The sequence below is a fragment of the Neoarius graeffei genome, chromosome 5 (genome assembly GCF_027579695.1).
Source record: "Neoarius graeffei isolate fNeoGra1 chromosome 5, fNeoGra1.pri, whole genome shotgun sequence".
NCBI classification, from domain to species: Eukaryota; Metazoa; Chordata; class Actinopteri; order Siluriformes; family Ariidae; genus Neoarius; species Neoarius graeffei.
Window position 1 is genome coordinate 6,393,750 of NC_083573.1, and position 18,323 is coordinate 6,412,072.

General features: G+C 41.9%; 1 protein-coding gene across 1 annotated transcript in view; it reads left to right on the forward strand.

Annotated features, from left to right (window-relative positions):
* The window catches only part of asic1c (acid-sensing (proton-gated) ion channel 1c), a 201,897-nt gene that overhangs the window by 159,982 nt on the left and 23,592 nt on the right, over positions 1-18,323 (forward strand). Inside the window, exons 4-6 of the mRNA XM_060921059.1 lie at positions 12,575-12,725; positions 12,882-12,938; positions 17,984-18,137. Of these exons, the coding sequence (XP_060777042.1) occupies positions 12,575-12,725; positions 12,882-12,938; positions 17,984-18,137 (362 nt within the window). The remainder of the gene's footprint in view (positions 1-12,574; positions 12,726-12,881; positions 12,939-17,983; positions 18,138-18,323) is intronic.

An 18,323-nucleotide genomic window follows, 5' to 3' on the forward strand; every position in this document is an offset into this window, starting at 1 on the left:
ATCCCAAACTTTGAATATCCCACGGAGCGCCATTAAATCCATTATAGCAAAATGGAAAGAATATGGCACCACTACAAACCTGACAAGAGAAGGCCCCGCCCACCAAAACTCACAGACCGGGCAAGGAGGGCATTAATCAGAGATGCAACAAAGACACCAAAGAGAACACTGAAGGAGCTGTAAAGATCCACAGTGGAGATGGGAGGATCTGTCCATAGGACCACTTTACACCATACACTCCACAGAGTGGGTGGGACTTTCTGGAAGAGTGGCCAGAAAAGAGTCATTGCTGAAGAAAACACATTTGGAGTTTGCCCAACAGCATGTGGCAGACTCCCCAAACACATGGAAGAAGATTCTCAGGTCAAATGAGACTAAAATGTAACTTTTTGGCCATGATGGGAAATGCCATGTGTGGCGCAAACCCAACACCCTGTGAACCCCATTCCTACAGTGAAGCATGGTGGTGGCATCATCATGCTGTGGGGATATTTTTCATCTGCAGGGACAGGAAAGCTGGTCAGGACTGAAGGAAAGATGGATGGCACTAAATACAGGGCAATTCTGGAGGAAACCCCATTTGAGTCAGCCAGAGGTTTGAGACTGGGACGAAGGTTCACGTTCCAGCAGGACAATGACCCTGAACATACTGCTAAAGCTACACTGGAGTGGGTTAAAGGAAAGCATTTAAATGTCTTGGAACGGCCTAATCAAAGTCCAGACCTCAATCCAATTGAGAATCTGTGGCATAATTTGAAGATCGCTGTACACCAACACAACCCATCTAACTTGAAGGAGCTGGAGCAGTTTTGCCTTGAGGAATGGGCAAAAATCCCAGTGGCTAGATGTGTGAAGCTACAGTAATAGAGACATGCCCCAAGAGACTTGCAGCAAACGGTGGCTCAAAAAAGTATTGACTTTGGGGGATTAATACCCATGCACACTCCAGATTTCGTTTTTTTCATCTTAATTATTGTTTCTGTCACAACAAAACAACAACAATTTGCACCTTTAAAGTGGTAGGCATGTTGTGTAAAACAAATGGTGCTCACCTCCCAAAAAAATCCATTTTAATTCCAGCTTGGTGTTTGTCCAGATAATTCCATCTGGACAAACACCAAGGGGGATGAATACTTTTGCAAGACACTGTAGATTATATGCCCCGAACACATTGTCTTACCAGCGTAAATATTCGTGTTAGTTTCTGAACTCATTTTGGCCTTTAACCTATGAGTGTATAATTTTTAACATCTTAAATGTTATATAACATCTTAAAAATAAGGGAAAGATTCCTGTAAGTGGATAAATCCTTATGATAGACAGTGTATTTTAGTCTATGTCATATACAGTACGAGTAAATAGTGCTAATTTGAATTCTGATAAGGTCGCCAAGACGTGTAATTGGTTTTCGGCCCAAACTTTGGTCGTGACTTCACGATTGGCTTAGATAGCTCCTGTACAAATACAGTAATGGCGGTGAAGAAAAGTAAACAAAACTTATTCCCTCACGCTCACTTTGGAAAATGTTTGTGTTTCCACGGCGCCGTTTTCTACATGCGCCAAGATCACATTGATGGATGACAGACTGCACAGAACGTAAATTTTCTTTAACCTCAGGTCTATCGTGAAAGGATCTTGATCATACAGTTTGACAAGGAGGACATGCATCATCACACAGTCTGCAGAATTCAGTCTGAGAAGATTGATGAAATTCTGTGGCTTAAAACCTTTTTTTTTTTCTGTGCAATGAAATTTTCCACTCTGGGATTCAGGGATAAACCTGCCTTCGAAACCCATACAAGAGGAAAGGATAGTGGATGGTGTCCGAATCCACCTCATAGAGGCGACAACGAGATTAGACTCCGTTTCGAAAAAGCCCTGGAGTGATAAGTCTGTCTTAACCGAGGGACTGATCAAACAGACAACGACAATAGCATTTTGATAAATGATGGTCTTTATGCGATGATGCTCTTGTCGAAATTGGACCCTCTCGGTGAACCAGCTGCATTTTCGTTCTGCATTATTGAGGAGCAACGTTGGAAGTTGCAGCCTGTTGGTTTCTTATTTCCTTGGTCATCAACCTGACGCACTTTGTGGCAACTAAAATGAAATCAATACTTGTGATTACCACCAGTCGTCAGTTGTCATCGATACATGCATTGCTTCTCACAGGAAACAAAAACTATTCATTTTTATTCCTCCTCTTTTAGATGCGGGCAGAATTCATTTTCCCTTTGGGGAGCTGGTGTAATTTACACCTTTTACAGGCATTATATTTTCTCTCTCCACTCCTGGAAAAATGCCATCTCGACTCTATTCAACTGATCATTTTAGTGCCTGTCTTACAGCCATCCCTGCAATTTTACAGGTAGATTCCAAATTGCAGGCACATCTTAATCTTAAATCAGACAGTATTTACAAGCCCAATTCCAAAAAAGTTGGGACAAAGTACAAATTGTAAATAAAAACGGAATGTAATAATTTACAAATCTCAAACTGATATTGTATTCACAATAGAACATAGACAACATATCAAATGTCGAAAGTGAGACATTTTGAAATTTCATGCCAAATATTGGCATGAAAATTTCATGACAGCAACACATCTCAAAAAAGTTGGGACAGGGGCAATAAGAGGCTGGAAAAGTTAAAGGTACAAAAAAGGAACAGCTGGAGGACCAAATTGCAACTCATTAGGTCAATTGGCAATAGGTCATTAACATGACTGGATATAAAAAGAGCATCTTGGAGTGGCAGCGGCTCTCAGAAGTAAAGATGGGAAGAGGATCACCAATCCCCCTAATTCTGCGCCGACAAATAGTGGAGCGATATCAGAAAGGAGTTCAACAGTGTAAAATTGCAAAGAGTTTGAACATATCATCATCTACAGTGCATAATATCATCAAAAGATTCAGAGAATCTGGAAGAATCTCTGTGCGTAAGGGTCAAGGCCGGAAAACCATACTGGGTGCCCGTGATCTTCGGGCCCTTAGACGGCACTGCATCACATACAGGCATGCTTCTGTATTGGAAATCACAAAATGGGCTCAGGAATATTTCCAGAGAACATTATCTGTGAACACAATTCACCGTGCCATCCGCCGTTGCCAGCTAAAACTCTATAGTTCAAAGAAAAAGCCGTATCTAAACATGATCCAGAAGCGCAGACGTCTTCTCTGGGCCAAGGCTCATTTAAAATGGACTGTGGCAAAGTGGAAAACTGTTCTGTGGTCAGACGAATCAAAATTTGAAGTTCTTTATGGAAATCAGGGACGCCGTGTCATTCGGACTAAAGAGGAGAAGGACGACCTGAGTTGTTATCAGCGCTCAGTTCAGAAGCCTGCATCTCTGATGGTATGGGGTTGCATTAGTGCGTGTGGCATGGGCAGCTTACACATCTGGAAAGACACCATCGATGCTGAAAGGTATATCCAGGTTCTAGAGCAACATATGCTCCCATCCAGACGACGTCTCTTTCAGGGAAGACCTTGCATTTTCCAACATGACAATGCCAAACCACATACTGCATCAATTACAGCATCATGGCTGCGTAGAAGAAGGGTCCGGGTACTGAACTGGCCAGCCTGCAGTCCAGATCTTTCACCCATAGAAAACATTTGGCGCATCATAAAACGGAAGATACGACAAAAAAGACCTAAGACAGTTGAGCAACTAGAATCCTACATTAGACAAGAATGGGTTAACATTCCTATCCCTAAACTTGAGCAACTTGTCTCCTCAGTCCCCAGACGTTTACAGACTGTTGTAAAGAGAAAAGGGGATGTCTCACAGTGGTAAACATGGCCTTGTCCCAACTTTTTTGAGATGTGTTGTTGTCATGAAATTTAAAATCACCTAATTTTTCTCTTTAAATGATACATTTTCTCAGTTTAAACATTTGATATGTCATCTATGTTCTATTCTGAATAAAATATGGAATTTTGAAACTTCCACATCATTGCATTCCGTTTTTATTTACAATTTATACTTTGTCCCAACTTTTTTTGGAATCGGGGTTGTATTTGACCGCTGTGGCATTTTTGCATATATCCAGAATGTTATGAATTGGCACTTGTTGGTCGTGTCACTTGGTCCTTACACTGTAACCAATTAAAAGGGGAAAAAGTCATGAAAATCACTCAACCTAATTTAACAAGCTGTGAGAATAAAAGCTGCAGTCAGTCCAGCTGTCTATACTTACAAATCCTGTACCCAGTGGCGAACCATTGCTATTAGAGCTGGGACTTGAGCTCAGCCAAAACTTAGCCGGAGACACCAAAAAAGCAACAGGGCAAAGGATTTTGCAAGGGATTAGCGGCAGGCTGCCAGGTCGCTCTGCTGTGCGTAGCTGTCGATGCTGATTTTAAAGGTACACCGCCTTTCAGATTTTTCAAGTGTAGGTCATAAAAGGAATTTTCACCAACACCCAATTATTTTTGTTGAGTGGACCGAACGCTACCGAATTGGAATCACAGACTTCCAATTTTATTCGTTTTTTTTTTAAATAGAACAATTAATGAACTTATCTCCACGTGGCCCATGCTATTTTTTCCTGCTTCACCATGATCCAATTCAAGATGCTACATCCTGCATCACGTGGTGAGCTTTCCCCATTCACACAAGGAGGCATTGTGGGATACAAATCTGAAACAGGAGAGGAAAATGGAGGACGTGGGTGTGTGAATGAAACGTGAAAGACCGACTACAGTCACGGAAAGCGAGAAGAACCAAACTAATAAATATCGGCAGGCGGCGGGCACCTCAGTGTGATCAGCTGTTTGTTTAGCGACAGAATGATGGAATTGTCAGTGCACGCTCAAAGGTAAACCTGTAGATGGCAGTAATGCAACACTGTGGATGCCAACTGTCATAAAACCTTCGTCTGTCTGCTTGACTGTGCAAAACAAGCAATTTCATGGATATTGTTTGCTCGGGAATCCCCTCAAATTAAATAACTTCCCGGACACAGAATGGCCAGATATTTTGTGAGATATTACAGAAATAAACATAGATCGTAATGACCAAATTTCAGAGGGAACTAAATTTCACCGATTTTATGAAATCGAAAGGCCGTCTAGCTTTAAAAGTAACTCAGTAAACTTAAGTCTGAGCGAAAAATACTGTAGCGAGTGGCGTGGAAGAAGAGTCTAGAGACAGAAATCTTAGTTTCTTGGTCGTTAGCCTGTGCTACTTGCTCTTGAGAGCACTGGCTTGACCGCTTTCTTAGCATTCGTTAACACTGCTGATGAAAGCTACACCGGCTGGAAGGTGACTTCACCGCTGCGCTGATGGCACCGACTCACAGGTAAGCTCGTGTTGGCCTTCAAGAAGGCCTAGGGCGATACATTTCTGGTCCCTCCCACTATAAATTAAAATCTGATTGGTTAATTCATCGGTCACTTCCTACATAAACATACAGTACACTGCCATGGCCTTCTGTCCCGGCAATGAAGTCCTAACCAATGAGTGAGCAGCTCTAAACTCTTCTCAGCCTAGAGACAACAAACAAAAACAATCTCATTGGATAACTCGATTTTAATGTTTTCAGGACAGTAACCCTTTCATTCCTGAAGCAAATTTGATAGAAAATGAGGCCAAATTTGAAGAGAATAATTGAACTGTGGACATTCAGAACTTTAACAACAAAATGATTGTTACCGTATCTCGGCGCAGCTTTCAGCTTTGCAAGGAATACGTTTTTCGGAGATCAATTTGAATAGAATGGACAGATATGGACAAGCGGTGAGGACTGCGTCTGGAAAGACCAAACAATTAATATCTTATCGACATTCAGCACCCTGAGACAGAACCGGCCTTGTTTCAGGCCATTGCTGAGAAAACATTTCCCCCTGAAGGTCAATGCCGGGAGACACTCTCATTCCTCGCATTCCTCTCTAACTCTCCGCGGTCGCCATTTTTACCCCCAGTGTGACAAGCGGGTGCGTGACCAGCGCCTTCATGGCTGCAGGAGCGGACAGCTGCTTGCTTGCGCAGGATTACCTCCTCCCCTCCCCTCCCCTCCCCCTCCCCCTCCCCCCTTCAAGTCCCGTGTTTAAAGTGTACCTGTGTTGTAGTTGTGCTTATGCAAAGGTTTTTTTTAAGTGTTCCTACACTGTACTCCTGACAGGAGCATAGTGGGGGGGTTTCTTTTTTTTCCCTTATCTCTCCTCATGTTGTGTTTCCTTTTTATCTTTATCCCTGTCTTCCTGTCCTGTCTACCTTATGTCAATTGTATGTTGTATATGTACGGACAGGTTGACGGCTAATTTCGCTGGTACATGTGACTAGTGACAATAAAGGGCATCATCATCATCATCATCATCAAGAGAATAATTATAATGAAATTACAAAAGAATGAAAGCAGTTAAATATAACATTTTGAAATGCTGATATGTTTGGCCCTTCTCTGAAGGCCGAGAAAGCCCTCACGGCTCCCCTCTGACTGTACCAGAATACAGAAAAAGAAAAAGTTGCGACGGTACAGTATGCTGAAATTGAACTTAAATCTGAAAATAATGATTTGTAAATAATCGTTGACCTGTATTGCACTCAAAACAACAACCACCACAGTGGCACATGATTTGATGCTTTACCTCGTTAATTTTTTTTCTCAAAATAAATAAATAAACACATTTCAATTTTCATTCTTCCAACACATTTTTAAAAAAAAAGTTGGGACGGTCACCACTTTATAATGTTGCCATTCCTTCTCACAACACTTAAAGATGTTTATGGACTGAAGACACCAAGTGATGAAGTGACGTTTTTTCAGGTGTTATTTTGTTCCATTCTTCCTGCAAACAGGTCTTAAGGTGTGTAACAGTACGGGGTCGTCACTGTCATATTTTTCATTTCAGAATTCTCCACACGTTCTCTATTGGGGACAGAGGGGACACGCCCTCTTCTTCCACAGTTATGCCTTTGGAATGTGTGTTCGAATGTGGTTTTACGTTGTTTTGTTGAAATCTCCCTGGAAAAGATGTCGTCTTGAAGGCAGCATTTGTTGCTCCGAAATCTCCGTGTACTTTTCTGCATTAATGCTCCATCACAGAAGTGTAAGTTACCTTTACCAAGAGCGCTGACACAACCCCATACCATGACACACCCTGGCTTTTGGACTTGTTCCTGGTAACAGTCTGGATGGTCCTTTTTGGCTTTGGTCCAGAGCACACGGCGTCCATTTCTTCCAAAAAAGACCTGGAATACTGATTCATCTGACCACAAAACATGTTTCCACCGTGTGATGGTCCATACCAGATGCCTCCGAGCCTGGAGAAGTCAACGGCGCTACTTCTGGACACAGTTAACATAAGGTTTCCTTTTTGCCTCGGAAAGTTTTAACTGGCGTTTGCGGATGTAACTCTGTATTGTAGCTTGACAAAGTAATCCCAAGCCCATGTTGTTACATCAGCTATCAAATGAGTGACGGTTCTTGATGCAGTGCTGCCTGAGGGATCGGAGATCACGGGTGTTCAGATTAGGCTTGAGCCCTTGACCTTTTATGCACCAAAATTCCTTCTTAATGCCTGAAATTTAGCCTGTGTGAATAAGGTGAAGGACTGTTTGCACCTCACTCACGATCAGTGGTAAAAATAGGCTGATTCTGATTTCAAACCCCAAGGCTGTCCAAAAGCTACTGTCAGGTTCTTGAGCAAGGGAATGAGAAAATGGGGTGGGGGGGAACCGTTCTTATTCAGAAAGGAAACTGAAGAAAGCACAGGATTTTTTTTTGGTGGCTGCTCAGCTGTTCATGAGTACTCTAAATGTTTGTTTGAGATTCTTTTGAAAGGTCCATATGTGAATCCTTAGCACTTTAATGAAATGCGCCATTGTCTAATTTGCTCACGTCTAATGAGGCGTGCAAGGCTTCCAAATGGTGCATCTGGCTAAGAATGTGCATCCAATTATCAGTGATGCCATATTCCAGGATTCCAAGAAGAGAACCGTCTGTAATTTCATAAGCTGGGAAGGATGGTTTTGTCATTTCTTGCTCAATCAATCACTGACAGAACTGGAGAGACCGTCCAAGCACATTTATTTCAAACATCCAAACATGTTAAACCATAATACAGTAATTCCACTTCCAAGCACCACAAAATGTTTCTTGTGCTTGTTATTCATTCGACCAATGCTTTTGTTTGTGTTTTGCCTTGTACTTGTTTTGGTTTGGTTTCAGTCCTGTCTCCACCTATGTCATCTCATTGGTTTGTTTTCCTAATGTGTGCAGCTGTTCTGTGTTTCGCCCTTAATTCAGATGTCTGTTTCCTTATACCCTGGCTATTTCGTATTTCACTGCAAAGGCTTGTCGATTGTCGACATGCATTTCTGAGACTTGTGGGTGTTGGGTTTTTTCTTTTGTTTTTAGCTCATCTGACCATAAGGCATACCTGTCAACCCTCCCGTTTTTCCCGGGAAATCCCTTATTTTGACTTATTTCCCGCTGTCTTCCCCTTTTTTTATTTTCCCGAAAATATCCCGTATTTTCACATTATATAAAAGTCCCGTATTTTCACAATATAAAAAAGTCGGTAGGTCCAGAATTCATGACGCGCCTCTGACAGGAGTTTACAGCAGGAAGTCGGGCCATGAATTGATGTCCCCGCCCTCTCAGGCATCAGTAATTACATAACTACGTCCGGAGGCGAGGCTGAGCAAGTGATTAGGCCAGTGTTGCCAGATTGGGCGGTTTCCTGCCCAAGTTGGGCGGTTTCAAGTGCATTTTGGCGGGTTTTGAACATATTTTGGGCTGGAAAACGTCAGCAGTATCTGGCAACACTGATTAGGTCTGAGGTGAAGATGGCGATGCTAATAGCTAAGAAAAACATTAGCCTCTTTCTTTGACGATTTCAACAAGTGCGTGGCTGGAATGTTCCCAGACTCTTCCATCGCAAAGAAATTTTCCATAGGGAAAACGAAAGCCTCCCAAATAATCAAAGGTAAGCTACACATGTTTACATTAAGTATGTCCTGGCTAAGACCTCATAAATAGCCTAGTGTAAACTAATTGGTGTATTAACTGTTTTATCCACTCATTGTCTATTTTATTTTCTATCTGAAACTTACCCATTTTAAATCACTCTTGGTTTAATATCTTATATTACTCTCTCTTTATTACATCTAGTTTCTCTTTATTACATCCATCTATCTATCTATCTATCTATCTATCTATCTATCTATCTATCTATCTATCTATCTATCTAATGTTCCGAGGCCATGACTACGGTAAAACCATAATAAATTGCAATGGAATTGAATTTATTGACTGGTTATATAATGACCTTTCTTATTTTAACATAAGATATGTATTTTAGCCCTTAATTTGGGAAATAACTGGTACCACTGAAAGCAAATAAAAATAAATGTATAGTTTATTCACAAATGCACTCTATAAACCATAAGCATATTGAGTTTGGGTCTTGGCTATCACCAACATGCACCAGAGTACAGGAAATCACAAATACTAGATAGAAAATTGCCCCCCATTCAACTACACACCCACTTTTGGTGAAGGGCATGACTTTCCAAAATTTTCCCTTATTTTGAGTTAAAAAATCTGGGAAATATCCCTTTTTTTCAAACCTCAAAGTTGACAGGTATGCCATAAGGCAGTCCATTGTCTGTCGTCCACAATTCAGTTAAATCGTATCTCCTCCGTCAGTTCTCCAAGGATTTCCAATCCGAATGATTTGTTTGAAAGAACTCGTCTCTCCACACAAAACTTGGTCATTGTTTTGTTAAATCTTTTGCTAATGAGTTCATAATTTGGCCAAATTAACAAATTTTCCAGGCCTCTCATGACAGTTGTATCTCTTCTCTCATTTCTCATCCGATTTCAGTTCTGATCGATGTTTTGGGTAGATCTTCCCATGAGGAACAAAACTTGGTCATTTGTTTGTTGATTTCTCCATTGTAAACAATTTGTTTTCAACTTTATTTTCAGTTTCATCATGTCTCCTCCCTCAGTTCTCAGTGGATTTCAGTTCTGATTGTATCGTTTGAAAGAACCAGACCTTCTGCACAAAACTTGGTCATTGTATTGTCACATTTTTGTTCACAAACTGCTAATTAGGTCACCTTAACGAGTTTTGGGACCTCTCATTAGAATTGTATCTCCTCTCGCAGTTCTCATCCGATTCTAGTTCTGATCGATGTTTTGGGGAGATGTTCCCTCAGGGAACTTTGTTTATTTTCAGTTAAATCGTATCGCCTCCCTCAGTTCTCAGTGGATTTCGGCTTTGATTGTTTTATTTGAAAGAATTAGACCTTCTGCACAAAACTTCAGCGGCGCGGGAAGACATTGTCAGCAGGGGGTGCTGTGACGTGACCTGGGACATTTTTTTGAAGGGGGGTCTGGGGGTCCTCCCCCAGAAAATTTTGTATTTCTTAGATGCAATTTCCTGCATTTTAACCAATCAGGCGTCCGAAATCCTTTTAAGCTTGCAATTGCAATATTTCGTTAAACTGCCTACTACTTATAGGCCTAATCCGTAAAAACGACGTTTTTTTTTTTTTGAGTGATGACGGAAGAATCTGAAGCCTGTCTGTCAATGACAATTCTCAGTTAACACGATTACGAAGGACAGGTTATTTTAGAAGCAGAAGCGCACAGTTGTGGTTTAACAGTCGCAGGTTTTACATCTGCTCTAGATAAACTGAAGGAGACGCGGATTCCACCCGATTACAGCCTTACATACCCAGATCCAGTCAAGCGAGTGTGCATTTCAAATACAGTAGTTAGTCGCACGCACGCGCGCACACACACACATGAAACAGAACAACACTATCGCTGTAACAACACAAACACCATGGTTCTCTCAATCAACAGACCGAAATCCATGAACCCACTCATCCTACTACTATGGGTTAGTGACACTAACTTAGTGTTCTATTGCAAAAATCACTCATAAAAGTGATGCAGCGGTATTTCACACTCTCCATTAAGAAAAGTAAAAGTAAAACATGATGAGCATGGACACACCATTTTAAACGAACATTTTTTAAGACTGTAGTTACATCTGAGTCAACTTCAAAGCACGATGCTAGCAACACCTGCACTTGTTCAAGGCATACCAAATAGGCTCAAGTGAACACGACACAGCGGGCAAAATTAATAACCAAATGGCCTTACCTTAAAACGCTGTCTTGATCATATGACTTCTCGCAATTATTCCACTTAAATCCACACGGTTCTTTTCTGAGACATAGTAACTATTAAGTATCAACTAACTAACTCTTACTCTTCTCTACAGACGGTCGACTCGTACTCGCTTCCTGTTGTAATTTCGCGCGCTGAAAAGCTGAACGTCAACGTCACGACAAAAAAAATTCTGATGGTCCACTAGGCTACATATTAAGTTTTAATTAAATCCTTTTTTAAATAACTAAAATGTAGCCCTCATCATCCTACATCTAAAACATGACATATAAAATCAGCAGAGCCAAATGAAAACAAATAAATAAACAAATATATTTTCACGTAAGTTTTGTTTTATGTTCATGTCAGTTTTGAGGGTCCACCACCAGGGGGTGCTGCCGCACCCCCCCGCACCCCCGGTTCCCGCGCCGGTGCAAAACTTGCTCATTGTCTTGTCAATTTTTGGCTAACAAATTATTCATTAGGTCAACTTAACACATTTTCTTCTGACTAGAATTGTATCTCCTCTCTCATTTATCATGCGAATTCAGTTCTGATCAATGTTTTGGGTAGATCTTCCTTCAGGGAACAAAATTGAGTCCTTTTGTTGATTTTCCTGTTCTAAACAATGTGTTGCGGAGGTTGGTCCTCTCTCCCGTTGTCCCATTTCAGTTCTGTTTGATATTTTGGTCGTCATGGTTGTTTTGATGGCAGGCCGGATGAGCGACTACGTCCCTGATGTTCTTCTCGAGTCTAGAGTCTATTCCGTGTTGCTCTTTATGATCACGGATTAATCTTCGTTTGTTGCTGCCTGTTTGCACTCTCACTTTCACTTCTGCAACTTTCAATCGTACTTTTCAGGCCCAGTGGCTTTATTGCTTTCGTTTATTTTAAAGGGACAATGCACATTAATCAACATCTCCATCTGAATTAAAAATGTAAATGTGCCAGAGTTTGCAAATTAGCTAATTTTCATCTTTAACAGAATGACGAAGCTAATCAAATGAGCAGGTGGGATGAAATGGATAAAAAAACAAAACCCTTCATAAACACGATCTAGATCAAATTCTTGACAGGGATTTTGGAAACTATGACTCGATGTATATCATAAATTTTATGTCCGGTTCTAAAATACGAAATTGGCTATTCTCATGGCCTTCTGACTTGGTTTAAATTTTCTCTGGTTTTCTCCGCATCGTGTTTAAACACCGTTTAGCAGTATGTCTTGTACGCCTGTGGCATTTCTTTGCAATTCATTTCATTCAAACACACGTTTGGATGAAAAATGGCTCCATTTGGCTCCACTGATCTTTATCTCATCCTTCAGTTGATACTCACTTTTACCAAATGTCTTTTCTTTGGCTTGGCTGCTCATGACTGATTTGCGATTGAACAGCAAGTTCACGGCGTTAATGAATAAAACTGTGTGGTGTATCTCAGCTTCAGTATCTTCCACCGCCCTGGGGTGACTGCAGATCTGCTCCTCTGAACTCGGAGTACTTCACCACCTACAGCATAACAGCGTGTCGCATCGACTGTGAAACCCGCTATCTGCTGGAGAACTGTAATTGCCGGATGGTACACATGCCAGGTACAGACACACACAGGATGGTATAAAATCTGATTTTATATTGACTCTGACAATATGGATATTTTTAAGTCTTCAAATGAGGATAGATTTCATCTCCTGCTTGTTCGCAGTGCACCTTACGACTCTTACTCGACTGTTATTTGAACACTTTGTTAGGGACCTCCACTGTATGCACCCCAGAACAGTACAAGGACTGTGCAGACCCTGCGCTGGGTAAGAAAACATTCATGCAATAAGGTCCATTTTTGCAGTAAAACCTGAACAATTATTCAAACTGTGTCAAGCAATTAAAGGGAAAATCCCCCTGAACAACTTGCATATTAATCTTTATGATTAACACTTGGTCTTCGGTGATTTATTGTCGAATGAAATACTGAGCTGATATTTTTAGTTTCAACTTCTTTCACTGACATTTTGGTTCATGGTTACCCACAATGCAGTTCAACTCCCTGCTGATTGTGGTGTCATGCGGTTTAGCCCTTATTTCACCTCTGCCTAAAGAGAACAATGCGGCGGCGCTTTAATCCTTTAGTCTATCCAGCTCTGTCCTCATCTGTACGCTCTGCTCAAACAGATCGGCTTCCAAGGCTTCAACTTTCACTCTGAATTTCACATCCTTTCAAAGAGTGAACTAATTGAGACAAGTTTTAACAGCATCATGTCGCTGCGTTGAACACTAGATCACTAGGACTATGTCTGTGAAGATTCTCAATCATCCAGGTCATAGTAAACTGTGGGTGGTAGAAAAGGGGCAACTGGACTTGCTTGAGATGTTTCACCTCTCATCCGAAAGGCTTCCTCAGTTCTGTCTGACTAATAGGGAGTATCAGATATTTATCCTCTCATGAATCAGAATCAGAATTCTGATGACAAGCTCATCGAAGGTGTCGTTGAGGCATCATGTTGGTGTGGGTCACTGGAGGCTGGGTGTGAACGGCGAGTCATTAGGGTGATCAAAGGATTGCCCGTTAGGGTGATCAATGGAAAGCTGACTCTCTCTGTCCTCCTGTGAGTCACCGAAACCAGCTGGGTCCTGGCGTACACCCAGCCGTCTGGGAAGAGTGCCCAAGACCGCATTGTAGATGGTTGATAAATGATGTCTTATGTGGTGTTTACATTAGACCGTATCCATATCGTTTTCGTTGCAGATGCACTGTCCGTGCACATTAAAACGCCGGAAAACGACTCCACAGGCGGAACAGTTTGAATCCGCCAGGGCCCACGTATTCAACCCAGTACGTATCTGATCTGGTGCTGTGTAAACATTGAGGAACAAGGATACGCAGTGCTGAGCTCCAGCTGACATCGTCATTGGACAACGTCACTGTGACATCCACCTTCCTGATTCGCTGGCGTTGGTCATGCCACGTTGGTCATGTGAATGAGCAATATAGGAAGTGTGTTGAGGAAGTCATTAAGTGAATGAGCAATACAGGAAGTGTGCTGGTTACCGTAGCACTAAATAGTCTTGTTGTAATCGCAAAAAACGGCCGTTCTGCGAGGTGAAGAGTGTACCGAACACTGTTAGATCCTTCTAGCATAAACACGAAGGCCATACACGGTGTAAAAAAGGCATCATTGTAGTACCAGTACCGCCGACAACAGACTGGCATACTTCATTTTTTACAACGACATCCTTCCACTTGCAAGTGGTGAGTGACTTGCGCATGCCCGATATGCACTGGGATCATGTGACGTGCAGTCTAATTAGTCATGTGATTAGCGTATCCGTGTATTGGCGTTGCTGTGTGCACGGGGAACGGTTTTGTTGCGGGCACAGAAATTTTGTGTGTGTACGCGAATCGTTTTAAAAACGTTAATCTGATGATCCGCTGATTCGAAATAATGTAAACAGGGCTTTAAGGCCAATTTATGCTGACAACCCAGTCCTCGCAGACGGTGTCGCAGATAGCGTCTGCGTAGCCCCCCCACCTTCGCAGACGCTCTGCGCGCATCTCCCAAAAATTGTGACCACCGCAGAAGCCTCGCAGACAGCGTCGCAGACAAGAGGGCTCTGATTGGTCCACTCTACATCCGCTGTACACGCACTTCCGCTTCCCTACTTTCCCGGTTTGGTTTGTTTTCACGACCGGCATTTTTAAAAACACGAGCGAAGATGGAGCAGCATGAAGAGCGGTTGATTGAGGAAGTACGTACATCTATACGACTCCAGTTCTAGTCATTATAAAAAAAAAAGTTCTAGTCATTATAAGTAACCGGAGGATAAACACTCCACTAACCACACCCACCAACTACTCCTAGCGACTTCGCGCCCCCTTGCGTTGTGCCGGTGAATAACATCGTGCACGCCTATACTCCCCGCTCAACAATAAATTACAACTGTCTGCGAAAAGCTATCTGCGAAAGCCTTGTCGCAAGAGCATGCAGAGGCCTTTAGACCCCCACCTCTGTTCAGTGATGGCCGTTCCAGGTTGACAAAAATGGCTTCTTTAACTCCTCGCTCATACCAACGATCCTCTCTGGCTAAAATGTGTACGTTACAATCCTGAAACGAGTGTCCTTTGTTGTTAAGATGAATGTAGACAGCAGAGTCCTGGCCTGAGGAACTGGCTCTCCTGTGTTGAGCCAAGCGCCTTGATAGCGGTTGTTTTGTTTTCCCCATTCCTCACTGCACTGAATTGCATACACTACGTTGTCCTGTTTGTGTCTGGCTATTCTGTCCTTAGGGTGGACCAGTTTCTGCTTCAGAGTGTTACTGGGTCTGAAATGTACCGGAATGTTGTGTTTGTAGAAGATCCTCCTGAGTTTCTCAGATAGACCAGAAATGTAGGGAATGACAATCGAATGACAATGTTCTTGCGTTTGTTCCTGTTATCATCCTTGTCCGTTATGTTCCTTTTTATGCTCTTTAGGAAAGCCCAGTTGGGATAATCGCAATTCTGAAGTGCTTTCTTGATATGATTCTGCTCCTTCTCTTTTCCCTCTATCGTTGTAGGAATGTTCTGAGCCCTGTGTTGCAAGGTCCTAATGACCCCCAATTTATGTTCCAGTGGGTGGTGAGAGTCGAAAAGTAGGTACTGGTCTGTGTGTGGGGGTTTCCGGTAGACCTCGATACTAAGGTGGGGTTTACATTAGACCGTATCAGCGGATCATCAGATTAACGTTTTTAAAACGATTAGCGTGCACACAGCAACGCCAATACACGATTCGCGTGCACACAGCAACACCAATACACGGATACGCTCGGCTCCGCAGGCATCCTGCGCTCCAAATCACTCCGCCCTGAACAGCGAGTGCCCTCTGGAGGGTGCGCACTCCGGCCCTGCGCAGCTCACAGAGCGCGCGAGTGGAGCGCACAAGCAGTGATTTGGGACTGAGCCGCTGTGTGTGTGATCTCAGTGCATGTCGGGCATGCACGTCACTTACCACTTGCAAGTGGAAGGATGGCAAGCCTAAAGACAATCATCACTACACAATGGGCAGTATTTGCATCAGTATTTGCATACTTTTATACTCTTTAATGAAAGGTGATACAAGGCGGAAGTCCGTGCCGTTTTTCAGCAGTCGCGTCACATGACCAATGCCAGCGAATCAGGAAGGTGGATGTCACAGTGACGTTGTCCAATGACGATGCCAGCTAGAGCTCAGCACAGCGTATCCGCGTATTCTCAATGTTTACACAGCACCAGACCAGACACGATCTGGATTGAATACGTGGACCCTGGCGGATTCCCGTTTCCCGGCGTTTCCAGGCGTTTTAATGTAAACGGACAGTGCATCCGCGAAGAAAACGAGACAGATACGGTCTAATGTAAACTTGGCCTAAGGCTTCTGCCTTGTCCCTTACGAAAATTAACCATGGTTTTACCATGGTTTATAGTTATTCACGGTTTTCATGGTTTTTTGGGTAACCATGAAAACCATGGTGCATTTTACCTCAATGTTCACTTAAATTTTTAGGTTCTAAGTAAATGTTAATGTATCTGGGCTGTTAATCGAGATCCTTCTCTACAGTATTGACTGTTGGACGAAAGCATGGTAATACTACAGTTAGTGCATCCTTTTAAAAACCATACTATCCCTTTTTAAACTAATTTCGTAGTTACTATGACCTATTACACATACAACTATGATGCTACCACAGCTACTGCAGTACTATGGATAAACCACAGTAATGCTATGGTTGGTTCATAGTACTTAGAATCACCATGAAATACCATAGTAGATCCATGGTTACTACCATGGATGAACCATAGTAATACTATGGTTGGTTCATAGTACTTAGAATAACCATGAGATACCATGGTAGAATCATGGTTACTACATAAAAACCATGGTAAAACCATAGTAAACCATGGTAGATTTTCGTAAGGGGTCTAATGTGTATTGTGTATTAGTCAGACAGAACTGAGGAAGCCTTTCGGATGAGAGGTGAAACGTCTTCAAGAATCTTCAAGCAAGTCCAGTTGCCCTTTTCTACCACCCACAGATCACTAGTACTAGTCGTCACTTAAAAGTCCAGATTAAAAGTAAAGATGCTTCTGCTTGTTTGTTTTTAAGCGCCTGACCATTATCTCTTATATTATTTGCTCAGCACATCCTGTATCTTTCAATATCCTTCATTATTCTATCCACATTCACTGGATATGAGCAATCGCGCTCTCTGATTGGCTACTCTACCACGAGGATATCAGCTCATATACCGCGAGTAGAGAAAAACAAAATGGCGGAGCGTATTGCTAAACCAACCGAGGACGAAATAAAATCTCTACTTGAAAACAAAATACCAAAAAAAAGCAACAAAATATGGAATTAAAGTATTTGATAGTAAGAATGTATAAGAATTATTATTATTATTATTATTATTATTATTATTATTATTATTATAGTATTTTTCACAAATTGCTCCTGTCATTCCACCGGTTTGTTTCCATTCTAAGCGGAAATGATTTTGTCGGACGTTTTGTATAAAGTTCTTATCGATCGAATTTGCAAAAAATCAAAATAAAAATGCTCCGTTTTTCTCAAAATCCAGTGAATGTGGATAGAATAAAACAGTTATTCCACTCAATCTCATCCTACACGGCTTCCAGCTATCAGCTCATGTACGACTCGATTTCATGGAATAACTGCTAAATATATATTTAAAGTGTTCCAGAGTGGATTTTGCCTTTAATATCCGAACATTACTCCAAAACAGTTTTTCAAGCAGCACACGTTGTACAGTTCTGTAACGGTCCTCTTAATTTAGTTTCACCTGATCTGCATTCTACGCTATATGTTGTCACAATTCACAGATTTCCTTGTTGAAAAGGACAACGACTACTGCGTGTGCCAGACACCTTGCAACATGACTCGCTATGGCAAAGAGCTTTCCATGGTGAAAATACCCAGCAAAGCGTCTGCCAAATACCTGGCCAAGAAATTCAACAAATCAGAGCAGTACATTGGGTATGAGACGAGAAGCCAGTTTCAGGATTTTTCTAAGACTGGAACATCCGAGAAGGATTACGAGTTTCATTTCAGTTGCTGCATATTTTCAGAACATAAGCTGAGTCAAAGTAGTCCCTTGTTTTTTATGAAATACTCAACAATACAATGACCGTCCACTTTATTCGGAAAACCTTTACACTTGAA